Source organism: Bombyx mori, chromosome 4 (genome assembly GCF_030269925.1).
Source record: "Bombyx mori chromosome 4, ASM3026992v2".
NCBI classification, from domain to species: Eukaryota; Metazoa; Arthropoda; class Insecta; order Lepidoptera; family Bombycidae; genus Bombyx; species Bombyx mori.
This window is the reverse complement of record NC_085110.1, coordinates 1,237,330-1,253,718: the sequence shown is the minus strand read 5'-3', so window position 1 is coordinate 1,253,718 and position 16,389 is coordinate 1,237,330. Positions and strand designations below refer to the sequence as shown.

The window sequence follows — 16,389 nt, the reverse complement described above, 5'->3', positions numbered from 1 at the left end:
AGGTCTTAATTATTTATATTATTATATATAATACATATTTAATATTAATTGAATACCAGTTGAAGATAATAATTACAAAACTTTCAAATATTTTATTGACTATGAAGTGATGAATTTTGTATTGTTTTCATTGTTTGATGTTCGTAACTAGCATTAAATTAATAAACCTATAGTTAGCAAAATTAAGGTACGGGCTGTAGATTCAGCGACGATAGCATCGCGGCACCGTAGCGTCCAATAGAAACAGATGAGGAAGCAGTTGCAGTCAGTTGCACTTTTAAACCGAACTCAGTAAATGTGAGTTTCATCAACCAATAATATCAGATGCTCTCCAGCTATGTTAAGAGAATGACTGAGACGACTTTTACACTTCCAGAATATTTTAGAACATGACGCGATCCCGCTATAGGTTATAATTACGTGAATTGTGTGTGTAATCGACATTTATACTTATAAAGTTAATGAAATACAAGAACATCGTTGTTTCAATACTGCAGGCATTAAATTATAAGAGCATTACAACTTTAGATTACTCACATCGTCTGAGTTGTATCTGAAAGCTTAGGTAACATGGTTGGTGGTTGCATTTTACGTCTATTTTTCAGTTTTCCACATGAATTCCTTAGTAGAAACTGAATTAATACTGTAATCGCAAAAATTATGCAGATTTGAAGAATGCAAACCGCAAATCGCAGAACCTGTGCATTGACAAATTGCAAAAATTGTTGAATTGACAATTGTTTTCAGTGTTGCCAGGGATCACTGTCACTTTCATTTCTTCAATTATTACCTATCTTGTTATCTTCTCGATTAACTGTGAACAGCATTATTATTAGTATTAACTGTGAATAATATTATTATTTACACACATAAAGTTAGACTGTGTTGTGTGAAGAATGAAATGAAATGAATTTTCTGGAACAGTAATCAGGTTGCAATGTATTTGAATGAACCCAATGGAGTAAAACGAAATGAGATAAAATGAATTAATGTAGCATTAAAAGGATGGCGACTCACTGAAATTTCAGTAGACTTTTGAAAGAACTCGAGAAGCCACATCTAACGGCTATAATTCATTTTCTCACACGAATGGACATGCAAATGTTTATTTGAGCTTTGTATAATTCACTTCCATTGTGTCACTGTCAGCATTAGTCTATGTTGTCAGTGTCAGAGTGTGAGATAACAGTTTCGTTATATATTAAGTGTATAATCTATGGTTTCGTTGACAGCGCAGGTGGTATTGGCAGGTTGAATTGATTTTCACAAAAATGGTGAGGATATTTATTCGTAAATAAATTATAAATTTATTATACAAATCTTCAAAAGGTAAACTTATGACTTGTTTTTATGTTGTAGTCGTTAACGGACAAGATATCGATGCTCATGTCGCGTCCGGGGGGTGACAATGCCCAGAAAGATGACGTTCCTACTTGGATGCGATATGCTGGACGGGGTCTTGGAACAGTTGGCAGCTTCAGTTAGTATTCTTATTTGTCACTATGATCAAGTTCAAAAAGTACCACAATGAAATCTTCGAAATGACTAAACTCAAGGCTTAGATTAGAATTAACAAAGACACTGAAATGGAATTATGTTATGTCCACTACATTTTAGATATGTATATTTTTTATTCTAATAATCAACCAATAATAATAATGGAAGAATCCAACTCAAATACCAAGTACACTTTTAATTACGACACTTTCACATACCATTTCTTAATTGAGTATAATAGATCAGTTTTTCAAATCATACTGTTTTCCTTGCTTCAAATTATTATTATTTTCCTTATAACTGATAAATGAATTGAAATTATGCTTGGATGAAATTAGATTATAGAAAAAAAATGTAATGATTCATATAATGAATAATAAAAGTTTATTGATGATACTCTGAATTGATATAATTTGTAAAAAAATCTCTAATTACATTAAACCTCAAAATAAATAATAAAATAAGTAAATTCTGTAAAAATCTTTTGTGACACATTATGTGACCATATACAGTAAAGGTCCAGGAATTTTCTTTAGGTCTTTGTACTGTCTTTGCCATAATGCCTTAATGAGCCACCTGAGTGATACCTTGGTTTTTTTGTTTATCAACATTTCAATGATTCATCAGCTTTACTTGTTTAGTAGTTCAATTATATTGTAAGTGTAGCTTTACATAGCTATCAAATGCACATAGTTAATTCCCCTATATGATAAGTGGCTACCATTGGTTGTGGACATCAATCAGTGATAACAGAGACATAATCAAGCCACTCTCTAGCACTGAGGTATCTTCAAATAGTGTTTACATCTAGGGCATAATATATATGGTGAAGACAGTGATCAATTCTGACTGGGTGGCCTGATTTGGCAGATACAGTAAAGTATCAATTTCCTTGGTTTTTTTTAGGTATCAGCTGGTCAGCAATTTTATGACATTGATATTTTTTTATTATTATTATTAAATTCTTTATTTCAGATAATGATCTATATAAATGTTAGTAACAGTTATTTCTTAAAAATAAGTTAGTAAGGACACAGTAATAAAAGAAAACAACAACATACATACTACATACGACTGCAATGATCCAGAAAGGTCCTTCTAATCTAGAGAATATCATGGCTAGGATGCTGTTGTAGCTAGCACCTACCCTGCAGAGCAAGGACGCGCATTGCTTTCTTAATATGGCATAGAAATTGTTGAAATATTGAAATGTCATTTTAGGATATAATGCTGTTAGTTGTTCTCCTAATATTAATATGTTATTTTTAATTTGCTAGCCCTATCATACAAAACTATTATCATTGCCATTCAACATAATTAAAAATAATAATTGTAAAGATGGAGTAGGAAGCTGGGGAGAAAAGAAGTGTAAATAATTATATTCCATATCCTAATTTTATTGAGTTCAATGTTTTGTAAATGTTTAATTGGCAAACATCGTATTCACACTTTTATTTACATTAGTATCAAGTACATACATACATGATAAGCATTGATAAAATTAAGATTTACATGACTTCCCATTAAATTTTAATGTTTTTAATTGATTTAAAAAGTCCTTGTAATCTATGATTTTTTATAGATTCTTACCATAGATTACCTATACCTTTTTTTCAATTATGATTGTTGCAAGCCAAGGTTAATGTTTTTGTTGATGAAAGAAGTTTTATTTAGTTTCTAGGTTGTCACAGTCATGTGATAGGCAGTAAAAATATATATAATATCTAAATTTAAAAATACTTACCTCTGTATTTTAAATTGTAAACATTTTGATTTGCATAATTACAGGTGGTAGGGTGAATTGTAAGGCTGTTCGGGTAAGCATTACAATAGTTTAAGTGGTGTTGTGAAGGTCTCGTTAGTTCTAGTTGAAAGGGTAGGGCAGCTGTACAACTCAATGAAGACTTCGACCTCTCGTATCAGATTGGGAGGCGGAGGTATAATGTGATGTCTCTAGGTTTCAGTAACATTTAAAACTAGGTTGACTGTCATCTCTGTTTTTTTTAAATTATGATTGAGAAATTACTGATGGCGCGTAGGCCTTTCCAGTTTTACCAGTACAGGTGGGCGAGCAAGGACTCAGCCAGGAGGGGTGGGATTTGCTAACAACTACCCCAGCGCCTCCAAAGGAGACCTAAGAACTCAAGAGTAGCTGTTTTGGGAATTAATCTACTACCGGATCGGCGGCCCGCTGAGAAGAATCGACGTTATACTCAGCGGGCTGATGTTTATGTTAGGTTGCACGTCAAACCCTTTACCGAGTTCGACGAGTACAGGTCAGGTTCGACAGGTCATCATGGGCTTTTTGGGGGTATGAGGAGTGCAGCTGTTTAATTTGTTTTATTTTGTCTATTTAGTGTTTCTTCAGGTTTAAATGTGTAATTATGGTGGTTTATTAACCGTTTAGTAGTGAAAGTGCACAAATGTGGGAATATGAAACAAAGCCACTGAACGTAACTTCTCGGGATTTTCCAAAAAGTCCACTGAAAAAGTCTCAGTAAATGGCCACCATTTATATTTCATCCCATATCATTTAATTTCATGCCAGTTGATTAAGTTTCCTTCATTTTCTTATTATTCATAAACTGTAAATAATTAAAACGGCGGAACCAAAAACTAAAGAACAAGAAGATAGGCCATCGTGGCGAACCTTGCGGAGGTTGGGCATTGGTCCACCAGTAAAAGTTTCTAGGCCGATGTTGATGATTTATTCATAAAAAAGTTATTAGTGAACTGTAAGGTGAAATGTAGATACCAGCCTCGGGATTTGAAAACTGGGATAGGCACGTTAGCTCGCCAAAGTTAAACGCAACTTGAACAATTTTACTATGTGAATGATGAACGGTTTAATATGTGTACTAAAACCAAACTCATATTCGGTAAGTCGTCGGCTGTAATCGTTTTGGAATAGAAATGTAAATAATCCATAGCGCCAACTATGTATGAATATGAATGAATTAGGTACTGACATTTTACCGATAAAATAATATAGATGGGTGGAGGATGTCAGCTTTGTGCTTTGGAACAACTTGTTTCTTAACTACCATAGAATAGAAGAAATACAGCAGAGTCCTGAATCGCGCTAGTGACATTTACAAAAGAACCTTACATACCATACGAGGAAGGCCTGAAGAGTTCAGAGCCTAAGGTAATTGCAGTCGCATTAATTAACTCTCTTTACCTGTCACGAGTTCATCGATATCTAATAAATATTTAAGGAGAGTTTTGTGTAGTTTGAATCATTATTCTCAGAGGTATTGAACTGTTTGTATCAAAATGACTGAGTCGTCGCTACATTTGATGCCACCATAGCATTGCGCTTACGTAAAATTCTCTGGGAAAACAGCCAGATAAATTTGTAGACGTAATTTCTGCAGTATACTGGGAACCTGCATAAATTTTAGGCACGGGCCAAAGATCGGCTGCGATTATATCAGCAAGGGTGAGAGTCTCGCGAAGATGGCTTCCACTCTGGACGCCTAAAACCGTCATCACTAATTTTCAAACATCGATAGTCAAAGGAAGACTGTCGAATAAAATAATAGTATTGTTAGGCCGGTAAGAGTAACGCCATCTATCGCCGAATAGTCGAACGAATATCGAAGGATCTAGTAGCATCTAGAGCGCTCGAGAAGTGCAACTCCATCTATTGTCAGATAGCGGAAACACAATGCCCAAAATGTGTGGAATATTCTCGACGGTTCTAGGGATTTCGTCTCGACTATAAAAGCGTTGCAGAGATGGCACGCAGTCAGTTAGTAATCGGAACTATTCGAAGCGAAACAGCGAACGGACCACCTGTAGCGAAGCGGAAGAAGCGAATTGAGAGTTTTAAAGTGTATGTTCAGTGTTTTAAGTGTTCTAAGTATTGAATACAGTGTTACCTTGTAATTCGGTAGAATTTTATTTATCCCGAACCCCAGCGCGTAACAGTATGTATGTGAAAAGTTAGTCATGAACAAGGAACGAACTGGAGACATTTTGCCTTCGTTAGAATTTTTAGACCTGTGCGTTCGAAAGCGATGCAATTGGCGTGGATCAAGTTACAAACAACATTCGGACCGTCTACCGTGTAACAGCACTGTGGAAAACCGAAAGGATGGATAAACTGTTAATTCATTTTTATTGAACAGTCTTTTAATATTTCCAGTCGCCATCTTCTTTGGTCTCTTCAACTGCTTGGGCATTCTAACCTTGGACGTGCCGTGCCTGATCGCGGGCATATGGCAGATGCTTGCTGGTTTCATTGTCATAGTATGCGAGGCTCCCTGCTGCTGTTTCTTCATCGACTACGTGGGGACCTTGAGCCAGAAAATGGAGACCAGACCTTATTGGAACAAGGCCGCTATGTATCTTGGGTATGTTTTTTTTATTTTTATTGCTTAGATATGTGGACGAGCTCACAGCCCACCTGGTGTTAAGTGGTTACTGGAGCCCATAGACATCTACAACGTAAATGCGCCACACACCTTGGTTGTATTTGATTCTGGTGTTATCAATGGACATGGCGTTAAGATTTTCTTGGAGTTGCGATCCACCAATTTGGCGGTTACCGTAGGCCAAAAAACAACTCCGTGTTACCATCTAGCTATAGAGACGAGATCAAAGATTCAATTCCATTGAAATAACCATGCCTCCGAATTCAGGAAGTCGGATGAGTTATCGGATGTGTGTTATGTAGGTCAAAACTATGGTGTGACAGTAGGGTACGTTGGTGGAAGAAGAGCATTGGCTTCACAGGTTCTGTCTTTGGTTTCGGCTACGGTTTCCATACCGGCTGAATAAATCCGCACGTGGCTTACTCTGTTGAATTAAAATAATCTTGTGCTAACACTTGGTGTTTGTTACATTCCAAACGTTGACATAGAGATATGACACAGAGGTGATACATATTTGGGTATAACGAAATCTAGGACACACAATTGTTTGAACTAGTGGCCCCCTGGTAGTCGAAACTCGACTATAATTAATTGTAATTATAAGTTTGTACACTATTATGATTCTATTTTCAAAGACTATTCTATAAATGAAACCCGCAAAATTATAATTTGCGTAATTACTGGTGGTAGGACCTCTTGTAAGTCCGCGAGGGTAGGTACCACCACCCTGCCTATTTCTGCCGTGAAGCAGTAATGCGTTTCGGCTTGAAGGGTGGGGCAGCCGTTGTAACTATACTTGAGACCTTAGAACTTGTATCTCAAGGTGGGTGGCGCATTTACGTTGTGGATGTCTATGGGCTCCAGTAACCACTTAACACCAGGTGGGCTGTGAGCTCGTCCACCCATCCAAGCAATAAAAAAAAAACAAATTTCGCCTACACTATAGAAAAATAGTAATAAAGACAAACAATAATTAATCTATTTTCAATTTGAACACAGACGTCAAGAACAAAAGTTTGACAATAAATAAATAGTATGCATGCGTGTGTGCGTCAAATACATGGTAATGTGTGTAATGTTTTTTTATTGATTTAATGTGTATTTTGTAATTTAAAAAAATATTAACATTGTGCACTCCTCTATATTCTCTATAAGTGTGGGAAATTTCATACTTCTCCGTCCACGCAATTTTCGTAAAAACGGGTACAAAGTTTTTGCTTCACGTATCTATACTAATATTATAAAGAGGAAAGATTTGTTTGTTTGTTTGTTTCGAATAGGCTCCGAAACTACTGGACCGATTTGAAAAATTCTTTTTCCATTAGAAGCCGACATTGTCCCTGATGAACATAGGCTACTTTTTTAATTTTTTTTTTATTTCATGTGTGTTTTAATGTTTCCGAAGCGAAGCGAGGGCGGGTCGCTAGTATAGTATATAGATGGGCACACATACATCGAGTTCGCGTCTCGAAGTAGGAGTTTCACGGGCTAAGTGTGGTTATAGGTTATCTCTAACACTAGTTAGGATTTCCGGTTATTGTGTGTGATTATTAAATGCTTTGTTTTCGTTACAGACTGGCCGTGCCTCCGTTTTTCCTTTGCTTCTTCAGTTTCAGTACGTGGTTGGGTAGCGGACTGATATTCGCCACCGGGATCATATACGGAATGATGGCGCTCGGCAAAAAGTCAGTTTCCTTGTGTTTTATTGATATTAATATTGTTAACTCATCGTTTGAAATATGTAAGGTTCAATTTAGTATATAGTGTGTTACGCGGTTACATAATAACACATACGTACATAGGTAAACTATATATATATATATTTTATTTTATTTATTAGGTGTGTAAACGAGCTACGTTCCATCTGATGTTAAGTGGTTATCAGAGCCCATAGACATATACAACGTAACCTCCGTCACCCACCTCGAGATATGAGTACTAAGGTTTCAGTTTTAACACTGCAACGGCTGCCCCACCCTTCAAACTGAAACGCATTACTGCTTCACGGCAGAAATAGGCAGGTCGGTGATACCTACCTCTGCGGACGTTAAGTTTTGTTTTTATTGTGTAGAAGGGTGAACGAGCTTATGGCTCCTCTGTTGTTAAGTAGTTACGAGAACCCACAGACATTACAATATGTATGTCGCAACCGATCTTGATACTCTAAGTTTATATCTAAAATTTTAATGTTAAAGTAATTAATAAATCTAATTAGTTCAACCTTTATCAATTAACTAGTAGCGACTCTTTGTATTGCTACTACTAAATTCCCTTAAATCAATCAGATTAAGTACCCCAGTATTTACTGTATGTTTATTATATATACATAATCTGCCAAGTATCAAACGTGATACCTAAACAATAATTATAAGTTTATGTAAAACAGAACAAGTTAAGGTATTAAGAAAGTAAAACTTAAAAATATAAGCGCATGTTTGTCGCAATTGGTCGTGAATAATCTTCCCCCCAATGTGCTTAGTGCGGGTTTAAAATTAACTCAAATTTGTATGGAGTTGGAACAGCTTCCCTTCGTTTGCCGCTAGAGGCGTCGTTCCAACTTTTTTTTTTTAATTGCTTAGTTGGGTGATTGGGTGGAACTCCATACAAATTTGAGTTAACTTTAAACCCGCACTAAGCACACTGCTCCAGAACTTGTGGGCAAACCGGGTGAATGTAAAGACCGAATACACACAATAACCGAAGACCCCGAGTGCGCTATGTTGTGAATGTGCCTTTAAATGTCTTTATATACCTACGTGTTTTTCTTATTGACAAATGTCTCATTGACAGATGTCAAGTTTGACAGCTTTTTTTGGCGGTGATGGGGTTAACGAATGTACTTCTATTGTGTATGATGTATGATTGCGTGTGTTTCACCGATGAGAAACTGTTTGTTTCATAAGGCAAAATTGCTGTGCAATAGGAATCGAATTATGCACTTATTCTATTGAGTAAAATGTTATTGATAAGCACAATGATAGTGAATGAAAATAACAAAGTTTGAATTATGGTATATTATATAAAAATCTTTATTGTTAAACTCAAGGTGTAGGTACATTTTACTCATAATGACTCCTGATTGTTCGAAATTTAGATATTACGTTTACTCTTTTGTTTTGTTACTAACATCTTGAAAACAAAATCATATATGATTCACACTAGAAAGTCGATCGACTGTTGTGTTATTTGAATGATCTATCATCTATATCGAAAATAAGGTAGCAGAAAAAAGCAAATCGATTGAGAAACAAAAGAAAATTGTCTTAAGCTGTTTGTCTATGCCTATAAATAGAATTCGTATGTGAGTTTATTTGTTATGTTTTCACGTCTTCCACCGATTATGTTCGGAGTGTTGTTGTTAAGGGTAGAGAGAAAAAAAGTATTCTTGAAAGATATTTTTTTCTGCACTGACGCAAATGAATCTGCCGGTAAAAGCTAGTTGATATTAAAACGAAGAAGCTATTAATAACGTAAATTAAAATATCCAATCCCGACCCACCTTGATAATGGCACCCAAACATCCAGAGCCGGTATTTTAATAATAACATATTTAACTTTCTTTAAATATTGTTATGTTATTGTTGCATGCATGCATGTGACTAGGAGATGTATGGAAATGGTAGTGCAAGGTAGAGGGGGAAGGGGTCGACCGAAGAAGACGTCGATGGAGTGTGTGAATGACGATATAAGAGAGAGAGAGAGATGAGTGAGTGTTGAGATGACGGCTGATAGAAAATAATGGAATAGAAAAATTCGCTGTGCCAACCGCACCTAGTGGGATAAGTTGGAGGACAAAAAAATTAAGATATTTAACTTTCTTTAATATACTATATCGTTAACGAGAGTTCTTGTTTCCGTTAAAGATTCAGAAGCAATTTTGCCTTATGGAATGATAACATTTGGTGTGATCATTAATCGATATAGCTTAATATTTATTTTGTGTGTTTGAAGTCGACTTGCTAACTAACAAACACGCGGAGCTGTACTACCGCGTATCGGATTAGAAATCTAAGCTAGGAATTGTATCTGTAAATAAATAAATTGATATTTCCGTTCAAAAAACGAAACAGAAATTGCCATATAAAAAATACATTTCTACTGTAGGTAAATCTGTCTAATAGATAATCATATTTCGGTTCTCGTGAGTCGTAGCCATAATTAAAACTATTTACGCGGCTTATTGCTATGAATTTTCATTGTTTCAATTTACGGTTTTCGTGGTCACGGACAGACTCCAAGACGTGATCATTGACATGTCAATGTTGTTCCGACAATTAGGTTATGATACTCGGCTTTTATATAACCTTTGCTTTTTATTGTAAAGATGAAAGCCCAAGTCAAAAACGGCAATAATCCAAGATACTCTTTCTGTATGCAAAGGCACGTAATAATAGCCTCTTTTTTTTAAATGAATGGGCACAATATTCGTTTTATATCGATGAGCAATACCATCCGCAACTGTAAAGTGTTTGAATTGTCTTAAATAACAAGACATAATATAAAATTAAATATAAAACATAATAAGCACGAGTCTAATCACCAATGTAGTTTTAATTGTACAGGACAAGTTCAATGTGTTGAATTTTTGTCGTTTTCTCGTAACGGGTCGAATGGAAATTGGAATTTAAACTAGTCCCTAGTGTAGTAGTGACGGTAGTACAGCCCGTCCGTGTGAGGGGTGTGTGTAACGCGGACTGGGCGGGTAGGGGCTCCCGTGACGACATGGCGGCCATGGCGGGCGCCGGCTCCCCCGCGCAGCCGCCCGCCCACGACCACACCCTCACCCTCATGGAGGACCCGGACGTCTGGCGCCCCATCTAAACAGGCAAACATAATCACACGCCATCACGACTCGTGGCTCGCTCGCTCGTTTTGCCAATACAATAACTCAATAAATAATTTAGAGACAACTATTTAGAGACACTGTTTTTAGTTTCGCGAAAATCACACAGTAAACTCACACACAGTAAACTTAAAGTGAATTAATGACTTGGCAAATTGTTTTTAAGATCAACTTGGTAACCATCTATATGGCAACACTTAGGGTGAACAGAATAACTGTTGTTTATATGATTGATGTTCTCAAAACAGTAAATTCTATTTTATAGTAACCAAAAATAGTGTTTGAGTTATACAGATATACAGACCAATAACTATCGTAATAATCTTAATACTCATTTATAATCTGTTTTTTCTACAAATTATAAGATATTATGTCTGAAGTGTCAATTGCAATGTATTGCAATGTCTTGGCCTACGCGATTGCTACACTGCAGTTTGCTTAGTGCGAGTTTTTTAACGTTCTCGATAGCGTTAAAGTTAACTTAAGTTTGTATGGAGTTGGTACGTTTTCTTACGTTTGCCGCTAGGGGCGTTGTTCCAACTGCATGCTTTGAGTTAACTTTTACGCTATCGAGAGCGTTAGAAAACACGAACTAAGCACACAGGAGTAGCCGAGACTGTTGTAAGTGAGGATCGCGTTGTCTGAATTTGAACTCGCCATAGTTAGTACGCTGCAAATGCCAGCTTCACTACTTGCAATCGATTTGGGGAAAGCGTGCGAGTCACGATTCCAAAGACGCTTAACACGCACTGTACAGCAATACGATGCACATTGCTTACGTTTACGATCTCATATGCTTACGTTTTTACATTTATTTTTTGCATGTTTTTAGATTAATTTTAATTGTCAGTTTTAGTTGACTTTGTTTTAAGTAGGGCTTTTGTATAAGCATGTTCTTTAGCCTCCCACACCTGGTAACTTCAATAGGTATTATAATGTTTTATTTATTTATTTCTGTAACAGAGCGTCAATAGAGGACATGCGGTCGTCGGCGGCCAATCTGGAGGCGGGCGTGGGGCCAACAACCGCGCCCCGAGCAACCCTCGTTACCAACGAGCAGCCCGTCAGCTTCACCGGCACGCCTGTCACCAAGTGACCGCTCACCTTCCGCAAAGTTATGCGCTCCTAGTACTTGGACGTGAGACTTTTCATTTTTCAGAATATCATTTACTTCCTCAATAGTCGAGTTCCCTGGTACTTTTTGAAGGGCGACGTTCGAATTCCGAATTCAGACGTGTATTTTTTTTAAAACTTCTCTTGAAGTTATGTTTGCCTGGTAGTTGCTTCAAATGTTTTGTTAATCATATACAATTTTTGTAGTTAGTATATTTTATAGTTTTTAGGTTATTTATCAATTTTCTTTATCGTTACTTATAGTAAGGTCTTTTTAATATTAATACCAATTGAGGCTGTACATTGTAAAATGACATGATCTTAATTAGGTAAACTTTTTATGTGCTCAAAGTGTTTTAAAACACAATGGGGAAAGTTACTAAAGTTAAAACGAGAGAACCGTTAAATTTCCAGGTGTTCTGCATAGGGTTGCCAGGAGCGTATAAATTAATGTTTTTTTTTCCAAATTGTTTCGTACTGAATTGTTTAAAAGACGTTACTACCTATGTTATTTATTAAGATTTATTTTGTAAGTTGCTTTCAATTTCGACGAGACTCATAATAACTTATTTTAGGTAATACAAATATATTTTTAAACTCTAGAAACTTTTACGATTCCAATGTTAAAAAATTGTGAATTGTCGGTCAAATTATATTATCGACCTTCAAATTTCTGCTGCTGCTGTATGCTTTGTTTCAAAGGATATTGTCGCCGTCTTTCAGCATGTCTCAAGGTTACCATAGCCATGATTTCCAGGATGCCTAAAAAATCAAAGGAAAATATCTGTTTTGCCATGTAAACCGATATGGCAACTTTGTTTTTAGAACATCAAGTAAAAAACAATATGAAATCATTTCAATCAAAATGTTTTATTGGCAGCCTAATATTATTAATTTATGTAAAAAAAGGGCTGTAATTTTTTTCTTCATTTATAAATGTATTTACGCGCATATCCAGACGCTGTCGTTGAAAAGGTAAATCAGATGTGTAGGTATATGAATAGTATAATGCATGTTCACTTGTTAAGTAGTACTTGTAGGTTTGTTCGTAATTGTAAAGTCGCGTTGTAGATATTACAGAAGTACAGAGGTTGAATAGGTTTCGTCTAGCGAAATTTTGTGATGTGGTAACACTATACCTATTCATTGATGCAAAGGCTATAAGGTCTTGTAACCATTGGCCGTAAATAAAAAATAAAAAAAAGCATTGATGCAAACAACAATAAATTTATTAATCAGACAAGTATGTAGTAATGCTGTCTATTCCTACATTTATTTATTAGATAAATTTAATAGCAAATTTGTAAAGTAAATTAGTTATCAGTCAAATATAAAGTTTAGATGAAATATTACGGGAGAACGATTGAATTATTTTTTTATATTCTTTAATTGTTGATATGAAGTACATAGTTGTCTTTGTTGCACGATTCGTGAAATTGAAAAGTTTTTCAAAGAATAGTAACATAAAATAGATAGTCCAATGTTCATTGATTTAGTGATGTAAAATATGTATACTTCAAGAAAAAATCTTGTACTACTACTAAATATTATTAAAATATTTATGATGTTAATACAGTAATGTCAATATAACGTTTCTTGTTTAAAATAAATAGGCTAAAGACTTTGGATAAATCTGTCTGGTCTTCTAGAGTTTTTCGTTTAGGAGTGATCTAGAATATTCCATAAACTGTAACTATGAAACAGGCTCGTTTAAAGGAGGTAAAAACGTATGACGCTATCACGTATGTACGTTTTGCGTCGCCTGCGTCTAATTACAACATTCCAGTTATTATTTTTCCTTGATTTGTTGATATTAAGGCTTATTTTTATGAACGTTCTAAATCACAAGGGTGACAAACACATAATGCCATTGTGCACAGTACACGACGGGATACGAACCCATAAATATTTTATCTCTTCTTCCCTTTTTTTAACTATGGCAATTAGCTTATTAAGACGCTGTTGTTGCCAGTGTAGAATTTAAAAAAACTTCAATGATTAATTACATGCATATTCTGTTAAATGCAAGATGATAATAATATGGACCGAAATGAGATGAAAATTTATAAATTTGAGACTTAAATAAATTAGGATGATTTGAAATGAAACGAGATGCGATCGGATTTGATAAATTCTCAGTAAAATAATGGTTATTTATTAAGACTTTTTGAGTAAAAAAGTTGAAGAACACGAGAAGGCGTCCGGCGGCTTTGTTTCATTTTTCCGATATTTATGCACTTTCACAGATGCTAAACAGTTAATAAACCACCGCTATTACACGTTTAAATCTAAAGAAACACTAAATTACAAAATTAAACAATTCCCACAACGTCGCTCCCCGCGTTTTCGCCAAAAAGTCCTTACGTTGTCGAACCGAGCAGTTTTCTAGATGCTCCATAGTTGAAAACATCACGACGCAGTTCACATATGAAATTAAATTTGCTGAGCGTTGTTTGTTCTGCCGGTGTCATGGTTGTTTTGCTCGTTGAGTTTACATTACCATTTACAGTTCTTTCACAAACACGAGCAAACAGCACGATTCTCGCGATTTATTCCTACCTCCCTTGCCTGCTTACATTTGTCTGTGTACAGAAGACCGATTGATAATGTTGATCTCAATAACGGTTTGGAGATTCCGGGAACACGATATCGGTTATTATTGTTTCGTTTCCCGTCGCGTTCGTCTGTAGTTCGTTTTCAGAGAGCACGTCGTCACGCACCGCTCGATCTCCCACGATTTTTCATAAGCGCCATGACTTGTTACGCCAAACAAAATTGGAACAGTTCTCAGCGTTTAGGCCGCGAATTTACTGTCCATGGCTTCGTCTATGTCCACGAGCCACATTGACTAGTTAGGTACCATGGTGTCAGATGGACCACAACTGCATCATATAAAGCTCAACTCGCGCCTTCAAATTTAAATGTATTTGTTATGCAAGTTGACATCAATATGAGCGAGCATGTTTAGTTTTATCAAATCTCAGGGCTCTCGGAAATTGCTTGTTATATGACGAACTTTGGTCGCGTTGGCAGTCATTACAAAACACGGTCTCAGATTCCGTTAGCACGGGAACAGATGGTATCCTTTACTGTAAGTAAATGAGTAGGTACGTTCATAAAACGCTTCCAAGTATTATCGAGTGAAAGGCGACTAGTCTTAGATATTCGTAATTTTAGTAAAACGGTATTGCTCATAACCGACCAATACAATCTGGGTACCTGTGGCTTCTTTGGACTTTTGGACTGATCCAAATTTTATGATACATAATACAAAATGGTCGGATCCTTTAAAATTGAGCGTAAATAGACAATGGAATAGAGCCCTATGTACGTAACGTGTGATGGAGTGGTCAGTGGCTTCTCACGGCTCGCAGATCTTTCTAGGGTGGTCAACGGTTAGGCGTGTTGGTGGTTTCTCAGTGTGGTTCTTCATAAGCTCTATCAGATGTAGAGCGAAGTCGCTTACCATTGAGGACTCTCTTTCGTTTAAATAAGGAAATGTCATAGCATTCAAAAATCACCAAGAGTCCATTTTAGAGTCAGCTGGAACTTGGCTGAAACGATCTTTGCAGAGTGTCCAGGCAGTAGAGATAAACTCTGCTCATTTGGCTGGCAGTCCGATCGTCATATCAGTTGCTCAGAGAAAAATGGCTTTAGACTTGGAGGAACTGAATCATTAAGACTTAAAAATTACGAACAAAGCAGAATCTTAAACATTTACCCAGATTGGTAATATGGTTATAGTTACAATAGCTGATTTTATGCATGCACGTTGCCTTAAATGAAAAATTATTATATGAAATTTAACTTATGTAACTAGTTATTTAAAGCTAATATTGTCATCTTGTATAGTTGAATTTTGCTTATATGCTGAAAATTTAATTGATCATGATTTTCTTTTTATTCCGTGTATATAATGTAATGATTATGAACTACTACTGTTTTTCCTAGTTTAATTCATGTTCTACAATTTTGTAATCGGAATGTAATTACATAAGATTTCTACACAGGACCACTCTTTTCGTCTAAAACAAAACACACTTTATGAGGGTAAAATAAAAAATAAAAAAGAATGTCCCACGCTGGACTAATATAGGATGTTAATGAGGATAATGATGAAAATGTCAATTTAAAATATTAATATTCGGATCCGAACCGAGATGGTAGTATTTCGTATTGTTGCATAAAAATAAATAATAGTCAAGTTTTGGTCGAATTTAATCTATCATATTCCTTGATGAGGTCTTAGGTTGGTAAGCTTTTCAATAATTTATCATAAACATGAACTGTTTCTATGGTTCTTTTTAAGTCATTTATCAACATATATTTTTTGTATTGTTTATTTTATTTAATCAAATAAATTACTTATAATCAACATTGTTTTTTTTTTTTTTTTTTGTATATTTTCAATGTGGAGTAAATGTTTTGTGTTTATTTGAAACGCAAATTATTCCAGTAAATATTTTATAATAACTATACATAGTTGTAAGCGGTTGTTCTCGTCAAGTTAATGTTACTGTTAGTATTGCATATCTGTAATAAATGTGTGTATATTGA

The 16,389-nt window shown here is 35.5% G+C and overlaps 2 protein-coding genes across 5 annotated transcripts in view; one reads left to right on the top strand and one right to left on the bottom strand.

Annotated features, from left to right (window-relative positions):
- LOC110385709 (enhancer of mRNA-decapping protein 4) overlaps window positions 1-1,135 on the bottom strand; it is a 21,798-nt gene extending 20,663 nt beyond the window's left edge. For 2 of the 3 annotated variants that reach the window (XM_038010693.2, XM_038010695.2), the window contains exons 1-2: window positions 1,018-1,133; window positions 538-814 (exon numbers count right to left, since the gene is read on the bottom strand). In XM_038010693.2, coding sequence (XP_037866621.1) covers window positions 538-587 — 50 coding nt within the window. In that variant the 5' untranslated portion in view covers window positions 588-814; window positions 1,018-1,133. Of the gene's footprint in view, window positions 1-537; window positions 815-1,017 lie in introns of all 3 variants that reach the window. The other variant, XM_038010694.2, reaches the window with a different exon arrangement.
- On the top strand, window positions 1,130-16,389 carry LOC101747044 (calcium channel flower). Of its 2 annotated transcripts, none has more exons than XM_012692958.4 (5): window positions 1,130-1,274; window positions 1,360-1,480; window positions 5,648-5,855; window positions 7,451-7,561; window positions 11,683-16,389. In XM_012692958.4, exons 1-5 carry the CDS (start codon window positions 1,272-1,274, stop codon window positions 11,813-11,815), a joined length of 576 nt encoding a protein of 191 aa, XP_012548412.1. In that variant the 5' UTR covers window positions 1,130-1,271; the 3' UTR covers window positions 11,816-16,389. The 2 variants fall into 2 exon arrangements, with proteins under 2 accessions (XP_012548412.1, XP_062533127.1); XM_062677143.1 differs by having other exon boundaries at window positions 10,583-16,389.